The sequence below is a fragment of the Equus przewalskii genome, chromosome 15 (genome assembly GCF_037783145.1).
Source record: "Equus przewalskii isolate Varuska chromosome 15, EquPr2, whole genome shotgun sequence".
Classification (NCBI taxonomy): Eukaryota; Metazoa; Chordata; class Mammalia; order Perissodactyla; family Equidae; genus Equus; species Equus przewalskii.
The window spans coordinates 32,899,794-32,915,614 of NC_091845.1; the positions used below are offsets into that span (position 1 = coordinate 32,899,794).

Sequence of the window (15,821 nt, forward strand, 5' to 3'; positions counted from 1 at the left end):
CACTGGCATCCTCCCCCAATGACAGTTAAAAATGTATCCAGACATTGCTGGGGGCCAGCCCCGGGGGCATGGTGGTTAAGTTCGCCTGTTCTGCTTCAGCTGGCGATTTGTGGGTTCACATCCTGAGTGCAGACCTAGCACTGCTCATCAAGCCATGCTGTTGCAGCATCCCACATAGAATAGAGGAAAGGTGGCGCAAAAATGTATCCAGACATTGCCAAATGTCACCTTGGGGTTGAGAATCACTGCTGTAATGACCCAGAGACCGAGAATGCACCTGTCTTTGGTATATCAGGGCAAGACACATATTCATTCATTTTTTAAAGGATAAAGTCTTGATTATTTTTGCATTATAGTTAATAATCCACAGGATTAGCTCAGTTCTGGAAGAAAGAGAAAGATTCTATCACTTAACTGTTTTTTCAGACTTGTTTCAGAAAATGAGATCCTTAAAAGAATGCAAGAATGAAGTCTTCCAGCTTCAGTATATCCAGGGAGGCGAGCCAGTGAATACATCCCCAGGCAAGGGGAGAGTAATGATAGTGCTATGATTTTACATATTATCAGTGCTTCGTTTGTGCCATTTTTACCTGCCTGGCAGTAAACCACAGTCCTCATCTCTCAGGATTCACTGCCAGAACTTCTTTAGGCTTTTAACTCCTCTCTCCTATCAAGACTGAACTTATAGAGAAGAGAGGGAGCTTGGTCATTAACTGGGAACGTCACCCAAATGGAAGGGGAGGGGAGAGGTGTTGGTCCACATGGGTCCAACACGTACCTACACGACCATGTCAGATAAGCAGGGGTAGAAGAGATGGCTCCAGATGCCAAGGAAGCAGATGGAGGTGCACATGTTTGAAGACCAGGCCCTGGGGGATCAGCTACTGTTACTTGAGCTCCTTCTGAAAATGCATACCTCGCTGCAGAGGTCACAGTTGAAAGGCCATGTTTTAAAGTCAACCATATTCCTAGAGCAGGTGTGTATTACACACCTTCCTGGCTAGAGGTTCAGGAATGGATGGAGAAGAGGAGGGGACAGAAATGTAGCTGACTGAGCACCTAGTCTGAGGTAAACACTCTTAACGTATTTGGTGAATGAACAAATGAACAAAGGAACGAATGCACCCTTAAGAAAAAGAAGAACCCACCACCGTGATGTTAAATATAATGCTGACAGGACAAAGCGTCGTCCCTTTGGCTGAGAAACTTGTCAGAACCACTTTAACTTCTGAAGTTTTAGGTTCATGCTGAGCCTCCTCTGCTCACACTCGCAGCAGTGGGATTTCAGGAGTTGACTGATGGTCTCCCAGCCATGCCTGGCTGTCTGCTCATCTAAAAGGAGCCAATAACCAGTGGTGGGCTTGTGTGTGGAGGCCCATCACTCCACCAGCAGCACAAATGAGCCCTGCTTGGCGCAGGCAAGAACACAGGCCCTGCGCTTGGCACCGTTCCTGGAAATGCAGAACAGACTTCTTTATTCCAAGACTCCAGGCTTCTGGCTAGCAAGGAACACTGCCCGGCTGTGAAGAGTTTTATAGGATTATAACGGGTTGTGCTGAAGGCAATTTCTGAAAGGCACTTTGTGCTGTTGCTTTGAGTGAAGCTGACTGTTAGGGCAGTCACACACACACACACACACACACACACACAGAGGCAGGATGGGGAATGCCAGGCTCCTGGGGCCCACTCAGCTGGGCAGCATTGCACAGTTAGACCAGTTCCCTCAATTGTGACACCAGCCTCAAGGGTGTGCTTGGGAACCCTCCAATAGAGCAGCCTGCTTTCTGACAAAGTCTTTGGTCACAGACACCCCTGGTTGGAATCCTAGGCAGATTGCCCAAACCTAAAATCTGCTAATGTTGGAGCAGCACCTCACACACGGCGGGGTGGGGGGAGGTTTTAAGGTCAGAGCACAAAGTGGAAATTGCATGGGGTCAAAAATACCCTTGAAAGTCTTTTAAATGTCTCGAGAACCACAACATGGCTTGTGTATACCCAAAATTGCTGGCTTCATTTTACAGGCCTGTTGTACCAAAAATATATATCTTTAAACACCAGAATCCTATTCGTGGTAGTGAGACATTCACGCTAGGAGAAACTTGGAAGCATCAGACCACCCAAGGGAACTCTAGCTTCCCATCTTTCCTTTTACACTCATTTTGGGGCTTATGCTTTTTTTTTTTTTTTTTGCAGCACTATTTAAATTATTATTGGCCATTAGCAATCAATCTCTCTCTGCCTAGCATGTAGAGTGGGAAAGACATTAAGTTTGCTGTACATATGATGTGTGGCCATGTATATTGATTGATTTTTATGGTTCCAAATCTTTTGAGGGGCAGCAAAAAACTTTTAAGAGAAAGTGGAAATGTCAGCCTTCTCGTCAACCAATATTTTCTTTGCTCTATGATAGTTGTACTTAAACTTGAGGTTAAAGTCCCCTCCTTTCCTTATGGTTTATTTATTACTACACTGGACTTAGAGTTTGTCAGGTTTCCTGAGCAGCCCTGAGGATCCCACAGTGAGTAGCCCAGTCTCAGGGCTGTCATATTTGCTGGGGTCACTCTTTTCTTCACCAAGTGCTGGAAGTACTCTTCCCAACTGTAGGACAAGGCCCAGCAAGCTCCACCAGGGATCAAAGCCCAACCCTGAAGGGGCTGTTGCTGGCCAGAGTCATCTAATTGAGACGGTGAGCCTGTGGGGGCCAGAAGAGCAGGGAGTGGAAAGGAATGAGGAGCAGCTCCAGGTGCTTCAGCTCATATCCTCAGCAGCCAGGGCAGCCCTCAGGGAGGCATGTCACTGCCTCCTGGCCCTGCTTTGGCTGCAGAATTAATCAGGGGCTGCTTTGGTTGGGTGCCCATGGAGATGGGGGTTCCCCTCACTCCTCTACCAAGCTTGGCCAATATTTTAAATTATATTTAATATTTAAAAAATTAATTTCTAATTTCCCAAGTAACCCAAGAATATATTTTTCTCATAAAAAATTGAAGAATGTTATAAATTTAAAGTCTCCTTTGTCCACTCACTACCTTTAATCCTTTAATCCCAGGCACCCTCTGGCACCAGTGGCCTTTCCTCAGCCCCAAGGGAACTTGTAAGAGTTTGCTGTGCATCCTTCCAGAAGGTTTTCAATGCTATTTACCTACATGTGTCTCTATAGAAAATACACAGTATTCTTTTGTAGATGTGTTTTTAACACAAATAGTATTATACTGTGCTTACTCAGCAATTATTTTTTAACTGATACAGTGGAGATCTTTCCATGCCACACCCATAGACCCATCTTCTTTTTGACTACTGCTGAGCAGTGTTCCATAATGAGGAGAGTTTATTTAAGCACTCCCTATTGATGGATATTACAGCTGTTTCCAGGTTTGTTTTGTCTTGTACCGTTCCAGACAGGGCTGCAGCGAATGATCTTGTAATTGCCCATTGGGCATTCACAGTGTGTTTCTCCAGAAAGGCAGGGTAGAGCCAGGTCACCGCTGCACAGCTTTGTCTGCACAGACCCTGTCAGATTACCGTTCTGTGTGGCAGGCAGCCTCTTTCCAGCCTCTTCATACTTTAAAATGGGCGCAGGAGAAGGGGCTCCAGGGAACTCCCTGGAACTGGTGGAAATGTTTTGTGTCCCGATTGTGGAGGTGGTAACACAAGTGTTTACATTTGTCAGCACTCAACGAAATGTATACACTTAAAATGGGAGCATCTTATATTTGTAGATTATACTCCAATGACGTTCATTAAAAAAAAAAAAAATGTGTGAAGGGAGACTGGCCTGACAATAAACCAAGACAGAATACTGCGTCCTCTTACTGTGGGCTTTTAAAACTCTCGCTTTTTCCCCAGGCCGCTTCCCCCGCCCGGGGCCTCCTCTCTGCCCGCCGCCCAGCTTCGCCTTAGCCTCCGTTCCACCCGCCGCCTCTTCCACTACGGCAGTGCCGGGAAGCGCGAGTGGAGCTGTCACTGAGTCGGGGGGCCCCGGGGCGAGGGCGGGAGGCAGGAATGGCCCCGCGTGGGATCGCCGATCGCCCCTCGCCGCACCCAGGAGCTTCGGCCCGGCGGCACCTGAGCGCTCGCTGGAGGTGTCGGAGCGGGGCCGAGCTGGAGCCACGCCCCCCCCGCCCCAGATGGGCGTGCCCGGCCGCGGCTCCGCCCCCTTGCAGCCGCTGCGCCCAAGTCGGGTCCCGCCTGGCTAGAAGCCGGCTGTCAGTCTCTGCGTCGCCGCCGCTGCCCGGCACCGTGGAGCTGGGGACCCCTTTTGCCTGGGAGTTTTGTGGTCGCCTCGGGTCAGCGGTGACATCCCAAAGGGCAGGCCCGGCAGCGGCCATGGTGGCCAAGGATTATCCCTTCTACCTCACGGTGAAGAGGGCGAACTGCAGCCTGGAGGTACCCCCGGCCAGCAGTCCGGCCAAGGACGCTGAGGTAGGGCCTCCCCCTGGACCTCTCTAGGTCCGTCCGTCTGTCTGTCTGTCTCCCTCCCTGCATCTCTTACTCTCGGCTCCCTCCCTGGGTTACTGTCTCTCTGTTTCCGTCTCTCACTCTGTGTGTTCCTCTCTCTTTCTCTCACACACACTCTGTGTCTCCCTGTCTCCATCTCTCACTCTTGTCTCAGTCTCTCGGCCTCCCTCTCGCCCCTTCTCTGTGAATGAAGCATGAGCCGCCTCCTGTGTCCCTGTGCCTCTTCCTCCTGGCCAGAGAGCAGCTGCCTGCTTGCCCCTGCCTCTCTCCTGCGTCCTGCAGGGCTCTCAGACTGTCCAGCCTCTGTCTAGACCCGGCAGAGAGACTTTCTCCTACTGTATCAGCCGGTCCGATGTCAGGGAAGAGATACCCTTTAAGCGTGGGTTTCCTCTTCCCTGGGTTGGGGGAGCTAGGGGAGGTTCTTGGGGACCCCTCAGGACATCTCACCTGTTAGGCTTGGCCTTGCAGCTGTTTGGCAGCAAAGACAGGACATGGCACCTCTACTTGTCACCTGTGGCCAGTGGGGATCATTCAGCTGGGAATCTGGGGGCTGAATGAGTAATCTGTCTCCCACATGGATCCTGAAAATAAACTCGGGGTGGTGGGAAGCTGTCTGGGAACACTGGAAATATTTCTCTTTCTGAGAACTTTCCTGTGCCTGGAGGGTGATGTGAGGGAGTCCTCCCGACTTGTTTAGTCTGCCTTTTCCTCCCGTGTGTTACACGTCTGGCAAAAATCTCACCGGCCTTAAAGGTTGGGTTCAGCTAGAGGAGAAAGTGTCCCTCTCTTTCTTTGAGGGTCTTAGGGAATATGGTTGCTTTCACTAGATCACAGCTTTGCTGTGGCCAAGCTATCATGGAATCCAAAGGATCCAGCTCATCATTGCTGCTCATGTGTGTATCTGGGAGACGTCCACTCTCTCCCACTATGACCGGGGAAAGTCTGGAGGCAGGTGTGCATCCGGTCTTGTCACAGCATTCTTGGGGGTTCCACCCGCCCCTCTTGGGTCTGCTCAGCTATGTGCACTAGGCTCACTGAATTATATATATTTGGGAGGACAGCATCAAAGATTCATTGCCTCTAACAAGAGCTGCTTCAAGCTGACAAAACTCCAAACAGTCTCTGGTTGTAATCAGCTTTCTGTAAGCCCAGTGCAAACTGACTTCTCACCCCCACCCCACCCCACCCCGCAGCTCAGTGGTGTAGTTTCACAAAGAGTTTTTGTTCCCAGCAGCTGTGAAAGTGTGATGGCCCTCCTGGTGTTGGACTCTTATTTAAATTTTGACAGGACAGCACCTGCCTACAATTCAGGTTGTTCAGGCTTGGAATGGATATAATGATTTTTCAATGGGAACTTCATAATTTAATGAATGTAGGAGCTGAGAAGCTAGTGCCTCCTCAGGTCCCTTTTGAAAGGAAGCAAAGCATAATCAAGTTTAATTAATAAATTGAAGTGGGTCAAAGAAAAGAATAGTGAAAATAGCTCTGGACTCTAGTCCCTTCTTGCTATCACTTTAGTCTTGTGTTTTTGAATAGTTTGGCTAAAGGCTTAGGTAAAACTCATCTGCTTAATCTTTTCTTATTCTTATTCTTATACTTAGAATACAGATATATCTGTATATCACAAATGTGATGAAAGAAAAATATCACCAAATGTCAAATATTGATTCTCTTCACGGTAGCTGGATCCAGGTTATAGAATGTGACTTATTTTCCTTTTGTGGGGATGTCCTAGTGTGGGAGTAAGGATCAAGGAGGAACAATTTTGGAAGTAGTTGGTAAATATTTTCAGATATTACCATTGAGATTTTTTTTTTTAGTGTTTAAATCAGAGTAGAAGTATCTCTAGGGCTCTGTATCTCCTGAGGCAGAAATGTCTGGTCCATCTTCTAGCCTCATTGATACGACGTATCACTTCCTGACAATGGCAGTAGACAAAGTTGGAAAAAGAAACCTAAGTGAGTTTGGGGGCTAGTTTTCTGGTTTCATTATCAGCGCAAAACACAGGCAACCCTTGTAGGCCTCACTTCTCTATTAACTAAAATATATTTTCTACCAGCAGGTGTCGTCAGTATTTCTAATTGTTTAAAAAACAGCATACTCTAGTTACTGTTTTTGAAAGTCTTTTGAAAAATATGATTATATACTTGTCTATAAACTATGAATTGACTGTTAATGCCTATGAAAGTAATTTTTTAAGATTGATCATTTTCTTTGCAGAAAGAATGTGATTATAATAAAAAACAACTGGCCTATGCAAAGTCCTATTTGACCTTCAAAGGCAGTTGCAGCAAAGCACCTATGCCCTTCAGACGTATAATGGCTGTTCCTTCGGAATTTTCTATAGGAAGGACAGTGGGGACAGTGCTGCATGGGCAAGTGCCATCTAGCATTTGTTCTTGTCATTGCAGCAAGCCTGCTGGGGAGGGCCACTTGGGGAAAGGCTCATGGGGAAGGGGCGAGTGTCGTTGATGTGCATCTGATACCATACATTTGAGTAAAAATATGCAGCAATGAACATTCTCTTAAAGCACATCATAACAAAATTTCTATTTGAGATTTTAGTGCTTTGTAATTTTTTAAAATTTCAATGATAGTTTCCAGTGAAAGAAAAAAACGATGTATTTTTAAAATGTATTTTCTTTAAAATATCTATTTTAAACTTAAAAATATTCTACGTGGATTATGATATTAATATAATACTGCTTCTTAATCTAGTATTTCTTATGGCATGGTGTATGAGTTGGGTTGCAAATGTTTAATTTTAATACTCATAACTAGCTAGATCCTTCCGGCTCTAATCATTAACTGTGAAATATGAGGAGCTTAGTCCATCTTAGTCCATGGCTCTAGACTTTCACAGAGAAACATGGTATCACGTGAGCATCCTTAAGCTTATTTCTTCTGATTATTGACGCTGCTTTGCTCAGTTGATCTCTGTTTTCATATTTATTGAGTGCTTACTTCCCGTGCCAGGAGGGACTGGTTCATCTAGGCATGTTACATGCTCTGAACACCTGATCAAGTCACTAAAAGGAAAGCTGTTAGTGCTAATAAGTTACACTGATTGTAAGTTAAAAGTCGCTATTTCCCCATGGTGAGGTTTGCTTTTAGTGAAAGAAGGCTCAAATGAGTGGATATGTTAAGGATGCTAGATGGCTAAGTATGCTGGAGCATGGTGAGAAGCTTTTAAGAGTTTGATGTCCCTGTCATTTTTAATGAAAATACAAAGAGATATATCTGTTATTTTGTTTCTTATAATGTGTCTGACAATTTGATGGACAGCTTACTTTTGGTTGTAAGATTCACTATCTCAGATATTGGTTGGGATTAGGCCAGATTTAGTTAATGGTATTTGTAATCATTGCCTTTGTCTCTCAAAAATATATGTTCTTTTTTTTTGACTCAGCCAGTAAGTAGCACTTTGTGGCCCTGGGAATGACATGCACGTAGAAATGATGGAGTTCTTTTCCTTTTCTAGGTACCACATCTAGTGTCTCACTTGAGACTTCAGCCCTGTTGTAAGATTAGCATAAAGCAGGTATTATTAGTCTCCCCACTTTTTGAATAAAGACACTGAGGAGAGGTGACTTCCAGAAAGCCATGAAGAAAATCAGCAGTTGAGCCAAGATCCTAATGCCAGGTTTCCTGATGGATTTAGTTCAGCATTTAATACCAGCGTAGCTTATGGCGTCTAACAGTGTTTACCTCTGAAGAAAAAGCGGGGGGAAGAGGATGAAAAACTTAGCAGACATGTAAAGTCCTTTAAAATATTTTCTTTTAAGTATATAATCTTGACTAATTTATATAACTGAGGAGGTACCTTTCATGCTTCAGTTCTTAAGGGGGAGGTGAACCCTATGCCCTTGCCATAATTTATGCCCCAGTGAGTCCGCACATGTATTTTAAAATTGTATGCACCTGGGGCTGTACTCCTTGCATGCCAGCTGGAGAGCTGAAGGGGTCAACTGGCTTCCAGTAACTTATACATTTCTTGGAATCTGTATCATATAGTGTTGAATTTACAACATATACAACCAACTGCATGGAAGTAGTTCCAAGATGTTGTTGCAGTTAGAATCTTGGGATTTCTTCAGATGACTAAATAAATAGACTCCATGAATCATGTGACCTCAGATCTTGCTGGGTGGGGAGCCACACAGAGTTACCCAGGTAAGGGCCACCACTTGCTGATAGAATCTGGTTATGGTCATCTGGCCATGATTCTGAGGCTTGTTCTGGTGGAAAAGTCTCTTGGGGGTCTTGGGTCTCCAAGATGTACATGAACTAGGAATAGGTTTACTAGAGGAAATTACGTTGACTTTACACATGTACATTTGAGGCTGTTCAGGGCATCCACTCTGGAATAAGGCTGCCTTGGTCCCAATGCCATTTCTACCGCCTGCTAGTAGTGTGGCCTTGGACCAGCTACTGTGCCTCTCTAGGCCCCAGTTTCCTCAGTGGTACAATGGGAATGATGATAGTTCTACCTCCTAGAAGCATAGTGAGGGTCAATGAGATGATTCATGCACAGTACTTCGCACATAGTAGGTGCTCAGTAAATACCATGATCATCAAGACCTCTGCATCTCAAGAAGATTTCTAAAGCAATTTTAAGAAACATGATCAGCATCCTAATTTCTCGAATGCTCTTTTATGCACAGCAGTACGTTATGGGCCTTACTGTAATTCCTTTAATCATCCTCACAACAGTCTGAGGTTGGTGTAATTGCCCCTTTTTGTAGAGGAAGAAACTGAGGCTCAGAGCTGATAGTTGCTTTCAAGAATGGCTGAGCTGCTAGCTGGAGAAGCCAAGACTCACACTCCAGTCTGACCCTGAAGTCTGTACTTTCCCAACCACATCACGTTGCCTCTAAATGACTAAATCACTACTCTCTTCACCACATAACACATGAAGGATGAACCCGCCTGCAGGAGCAAATTGCCTCACAGTCAAAGGTCCATTTTATTCTGAGTGTCTGAGCGGGGGACCCCACAATTAGTCAGTGCTTCTGGCAGCCCACTTCATAGAGTGGCTGTGACCGCCAGGAGTGGGGTTTGCGAGCCTCCATTTGGGAGGGTTTTGATAACTTCCGTTCTGTGTTTCTCAAGACCAAGGAGCAGGTCTTTGGCAGAATTTTGCATGCTCAGCTCTGTGGAGTTGACACTGTTAGTTCTGCAATTAGTCATTTTGCTTATCTACATTAACCACCCAGCCTTCCACATAAACGAATAACTGGAAGGCCCTGACTGCCATCTGGATATTTGCAAATTGTGTCGTTTTCTCAAGACACTCTGCGATTGTCTATAAAATCCTGGACCAGTGCCACTGTTTTCATAACAACTGAATGAAAATAAATTACTGATCATATCCTAATTTTACAAAGCCCTGTGCACATGTAATTGTTATTAATGGTGTGTGTGTATGAGGAAGGGCTGTTTCGTTTGTCATGTATGCATGCAGCTGCTTTCCATAATTTGTCAGTGCTGGTAATGGGTACAGGTCACACACAAAATGAGGAAATTTCTGTGATTGCATTGTCATTTATTCTTGTGTTGGCTGATGGACTATCAGGAATGGAGATCAGTGGTTTCTAATGCCTTCCTCTTTTGGAGAATTGACACAGGTTATTAGCTTAAAAGAAGCTATGTCACAAATGAATCAAGAAAGACTTCTGAACCGTTGTCTGGCTGGAAAAGGAGTGGGTCTTTGTAAGTCTAGAAATACTTGTGTTTGGACCTTCTGCCAGCACCTCCCTGGGCCATTGTGTCCTTTTGCGAGAAGGCAGTTGGATTATTAGTAAACTTCAATTAATTGGAGCTGAACCAAAACCTTAACGGTAAATTCACTGGACTTTTTTTTCTTTCTGGCTCTTAAGATGAGGAGGAAAGGAGTAGCAAAACAGGTTTTTTTCCGGGGATTTATGAAACAAACAAACAAAACTAGCCTCCAGGAAATGACCCAGGGTCATTCATTGCATTAGAGAACCTCCGAATGGGAAAGACCTATTGAGAACATGGAGCCCAGTTCTTATCTGCTGCTGGATCCATTTGATTTCTGTTTAAACACCCCCAGGGACAGAGAGCTCATTACTTTTTAAGGCTGTACGTTCCATCTTTGTTCCCTATGTATCATGAGAATCCTTTCTTAATTGTAACGTTGCCTTCTGGAGCTGGATAGTATACAGTACTACTTTCTCATGTGTTATCCCCTTAAATATTTAAAAAGTGCTCTCCCCATCTACTCCTATTCCACACACACATGCACATACACACACACACGTGCATACATGCACACATTTCCCCTAGGTGCTTGTCTTCTCCTGGCTAGACATCCTGGTTTCTCTAACTTTTCCGGATACTGTCCAATCTCTTTCTCTTCCTTGCTTGTTTCCACTGGGCATCCTCATTGTGCCTGGAAATCTTGAGTACTAATCAGCCCAAATACACTATATGATGCTGTGTCAGCAAACAAGATTGCTTTTATGTTTAGTGTGCTCCTTTAGACAACAGAAGTAGGCTAATACATTGAAAAAGATTTTTGAAATAGAAATGACAGACTAAAGATTAATATCTTTGTCATATAAATAATTTATACAGATATAAAAGAACACTCCAAGATGTCCATTGACAAATGGACAAAAAGGCAATAATAGACAGTTCACACACAAGGAACTATGAAAGTAAACATTATTGAAAATGTTCGCTCCAATAGAAATTATAGAAATGAAAAAAGCAGATAATAGTAAGGTACTGTTTCATACCTAATTGACGTCACAAATATTTTAAAGACTTGATAAAACCCAATGCTGGGGGTGTTGCAAGGAAATAATACACTTCTGTGTGGAATAAGGGGACTTGTCAGAGCATATCAAAAGACATAAAAGGATCAAATCTGTGAACCCAGTATTCCAGCTGTTGGGGGAAAAAAGCCAGTTGTCCAAAGGTGTTCGTAATGACATTATTTGCAATAATGTCCATGTTTTATGTATGTGCATTTTATAGATTTAAAAGCATTTTTATATTCTTTGCCTCTCCTAAGTATAATTATCCTCATTCTACAGATGAGGATACCAAAAGTCAGAGAGGTTCAGTGATTTTCCAAGGATCACACATCTGGGAATGGCAGAGCCAAAACTTGAAGTTTAATTGATTCCAGTCTAGCATCCTTTCCTACCTATTTATGACAGCCAGAAAAGTCAACAATCTCTCTGACCTATGATGAGGGAATGGCTCCATGTACTGTGGCCTCTGGCACAGGGGTCAGTGGCATCGTTTGAGCCATTATACACTAGCAAATAGAAATATCGTAGTGTTCCTGGAAAAAATAAAGAGGAAAAAAAGTTGAACATAATTATATACACGATGTAACCAGTTTAAATATATATGTGTGCACATGGGATGCAGAGAAGTGGAGGAAGGGATGTTTCAATCAGAGAATCCCTTCCCTTCTTCATTGTGCTCACTGAAATCACAGCAATGCCACCTGGTGTTCAAATAACAATTATTTTCACATGCATTATCGCCTTCGAAACTTGTACCAGTTGAGAGAGCTGAGCAAGGTAAGGACTGTACTCTTTGTTTGTCAACTGAGGAGACAGAGATTCAGAGAGATTAGGAGGCAGGCCCAAAATGTTGGCCCCCACTTGCTCAGCCTTGACCTCTTGCCACACCACAATATTGGCTTAAGCCGGTCATGTTTCTGAGTGAGTTTGTAAGCAGCACTATTTTGTGGGTGTTCAAAGTGAACCGCATTAAACTTAGCCAGAACGCTGCACGCAGTGACCTCACCTGAGGGCTACTGGGCTAGTGGGCCCTTCCCTTGGCCTGTGCTCCAGCAGATCCAGGTGCGAGGTCTTATTTATATTTGATATGAGATCCTTGTTAGAGTAAACAAAAAGCCCACAAAGAATGGATAGACACAAACTTCTATACATGTGGGTGACATCCCCTACCATGATGTCTTTCTGACATCATCTCAGAAAGAGCTCTGCAGATCTAATTTGCAGCAGAGCTGATAATTAAAATGGTAAGGAGAAATAGAGCATTTCCCCAAGAGTACTGTTTCCATGGATACCACTAGAAGTTGGCAGCCTGATTGAGTTAAATAAAACTGAGAACCTATGTCAGGGCCTTGAAAAACATAGTTAAATGTTTAGTAGGTGCCAAAAATGGTCAGATTGGGAACTTTTGGAGTCTTGCTGGAGGAAGAAGTCACAGAAAGTAAAGGGGAACCAGCCTGTGGGTGGAAAGAGATGAAGGTGGGCCTGATGGCCAAGAGGCTGAGTGATGGGCTTCCCTCTGTGTGCTTTCTGGCCCTGACATGGGGCCAGTGCAAGCTCTGTTCTCAACTGTGTTACCTTATATTGAAATGCTAACATTTCATAATCGCCAAGTGACGCAGGCGTGTCAAGAATGACCCCAGGCAAATACAGAGAAGACAATTAAATGTCGCTAGTGAAGACTATTCTTATTTTTGACTTCACACAGGTAGGGGAGGGGTATGCGTGGCATGGCAACGTCCTGTTAGCTTTTAGCAGTCTTGGTTCATTTTCACAGACCTCGTCAGCCATCCTCCTTGCTGGTTGGTGGTTGCCTTGTGTGCTTCTGGGTGTGGTCTTGCTAAAGGGATCTGAAACCACTGTGAAGAACAAAATGGACTGTTTGAAGAAGAAAAAATTGACGGTAGCTTAAGTGTCAACCACAGAGACATGGTGAAGAGTCACCACCTTCCGCTGTTTGATGGTGCCTTATTGGAGAGCTTTGAAGGAGAGGGCATCAGAAAAGACAACCAATTTTCCCTTGTTAGTCTCTAAATGCTTTGTGCCCAGGCATTAAGAGCCTAAGACAGTGAGCTTTGTCTTGGCTCAACATCAAGGAGTGGGAGCTTTCTTTGGAGGACTCTTAAATGCTCATCTGAATTTCTTTAGCAGCATTTATTTCTAAGCCGGTTCTTACCAGAGCTTGCTAGCTGGGGACAGGGCACAAGTAGGCTCAGCTTCTCTGGACCTCAGAGTCTTTGTTTCTGAAATGAGAGGACTGAGTTAGGTCATCATTTCCCAGAAGGTGGGTTTCATACCGCTTGTGGTGGCTCGAATGATACGGGGACAGAGTGATTACAGAGACAAGACGCACAATAGTCTTGAATCACTTTCCCTTTTCTGTTCTCTTCTGATCCTTCTGATTATGACAAGGAGAGTCTCTTATGGAACCAGTGTGTCTTTAACACCACCCCATCACTTGCTAATTTCCCTTTTTAACAAAGTGCCTGCCTCAGGCTTGGAGCTTCAGGCAGGCAAGAGTATCTAACAAGAACTTAACAACAGGGTTCCTTTTGTTTTGTTGTTGTTTTTTGTTTTTTTGAGTTAGTTTTTATCTCTGTCAGGTGACAGTGATTATTCATTTAAGACGGTGGTATTCATTTTTACAATAAGTTCACTTCAGTAAAAAAACTGAGTAATGTAAGGAGACATTAAGTACATGATAGCTCAGGTGATATGTACATACGGCAAAAAATGGTCATGATGGCACCAAGAATTTGAAACAGTACGTTAGGCATGTTCTGAGGGCTTTCTAGGATTAGAACTCTGCAACAGTAAGTTCCCAAGTTGGAGCACAACTACTCACAGACTGGACCTGAAATTTGGACTTTGAGCATAGGACCTAGATTTCAGATATTAAGATTTTTAAATAGATAAAAACTGGCTTTAATGTGTGATAGAAAATTATTCTGAACTAGATGTTAGCCGATTAAAAAAAATTAAACTGGATTTCTGTTCCAAGAACAAAAATTTTTTTTTTCTTTTTAAAACTTCAAGGGAAGTTCCAAAGTTCTAGCCGCAATCATTTAACCCATCCTCTTCCTTTTCCCCTTTGCCCTGAGGGAAGGATTGAGCAACATCGCATTTTAATTTAGGGCAGCCGTAGAGTGTAGTGGGTAGGAACTTGGATTTGAGGGGTCTGGTTGAGCTGAGTTTGAATCTCAACCTGACCACTTCTGAGCTGAGACCTTGAACCAGTGACTCATCCTCTAAGCCTCAGTTTCAACATCTGTAAAATGGGCACTTCCAGGGGAATTGTGAAAATGCAGTGGGCGCGCAGAGGACTCCCGCAGAGCAAGTGCTGCACAGACCTTTAGCAGCAGCGGCATCTATTTTGCGTGTACCTCAGTTGAGTGGAAGCTGTGGATGATCATCCCTGTCAAGTGGTCTGCTGGGAGGTCACTCTTTCCTTTTAGGAAACACCCACTCAGTTTCCCAGGGATCTGAGTTGGCACTGGGCATTATTTTTTTTTTTAAACTAAACATGTTCCAAGCACACTGGCAAGCTTCACATTCAATCCTGCCAGGTAGGACAAAAAAAATCTAGTGTAGTTTTCTAGTGTTCCCATGACAACTTTCATGCAGTGGGTGCTCTGGGCAGAGAGGCACCCTGGTCATAGGAGATGAGGAGCATGTCATCCATCCTCAAGGCCAGCTTCCACCTGACATGCATCATCTGGGCATCTTAACCAAGCTCCGACCACAGACACAGACCCAGGGAAGGTGAGGAGGATTAGATTGCTTTGGGAGTTCCTCATGCCCTATCCATTAGCAGGGCACTTTAATTATAAATAGACTCTTTGTTGGAAATGAGAGCAAGCTCCATGGCAGGATGCATACAAGTTGATGAAGAGTTAGACAACTAAAAATGACCGCTAATGCTCTTTGACTATCAGTAAATTTTTACTGAGACCAGACTCTACCTAGCAGTTTTTTCCTGGGTTTAAAAAAGAAGAGAAAGGCATGCTTTTCACCCTTAAGGATCTTCTACTTGAGTTTGACCAAGCCATTCACAACCCCAACATGCAGGCAGCACTTGTTATTCAGCAGAAAGTGGGCTGGGGAGTCAGGCAATCTCATTGGGGAGTTTGGCAGACTGGGAGGGTAACAGTACTAGGAGGTGGTCATCCAGGGAGCCCCCTGATGCTGGATGCTAACACACCAGTCCCCAGTGTGCCCTTAAAGGAACTCAGCATGTGCCTGTGCACCTGGCTGGTACTCTAAGATGCTGGAGGAGGAGCCAAGAGGGGCTGTTGACTCCAGAGTGATAGGGCTTGAATGTTGAATGAACAGCTTCTACTTTCCCACTCCCTGCCTCAGTCTCTACTACCCTTCTGTTTCTCCAGTCCTTATGTCCTTCAGGGCTTCCACCTGGCTTAGGAAACAAGCAGTGCTATGGTTAAGAACCCAAGCCTTGCTGAGTAGCAGCCTTGGACTCAATCCTGGCTCTGCCACTCACTACTGGTTGTGTGACCTTAGGCAAGATTCTTAACCCCTCTGAGCCTCGGTTCCCTGCTTTGTGAAATGGGTCTGTTAATAGTACTA

At 44.5% G+C, this 15,821-nt stretch overlaps 1 protein-coding gene across 9 annotated transcripts in view; it reads left to right on the forward strand.

Annotated features, from left to right (window-relative positions):
* Positions 1–15,821, forward strand: part of ARHGEF3 (Rho guanine nucleotide exchange factor 3) — a 285,003-nt gene that overhangs the window by 215,159 nt on the left and 54,023 nt on the right. Inside the window, exon 1 of one of the 9 annotated variants that reach the window (XM_008515343.2) lies at positions 3,909–4,419. The exons of the other annotated variants lie outside the window; for them this stretch is intronic. Coding sequence (XP_008513565.2) covers positions 4,000–4,419 — 420 coding nt within the window. The 5' untranslated portion in view covers positions 3,909–3,999. Of the gene's footprint in view, positions 1–3,908; positions 4,420–15,821 lie in introns of those variants that run through there. 9 annotated transcript variants of the gene reach the window in all.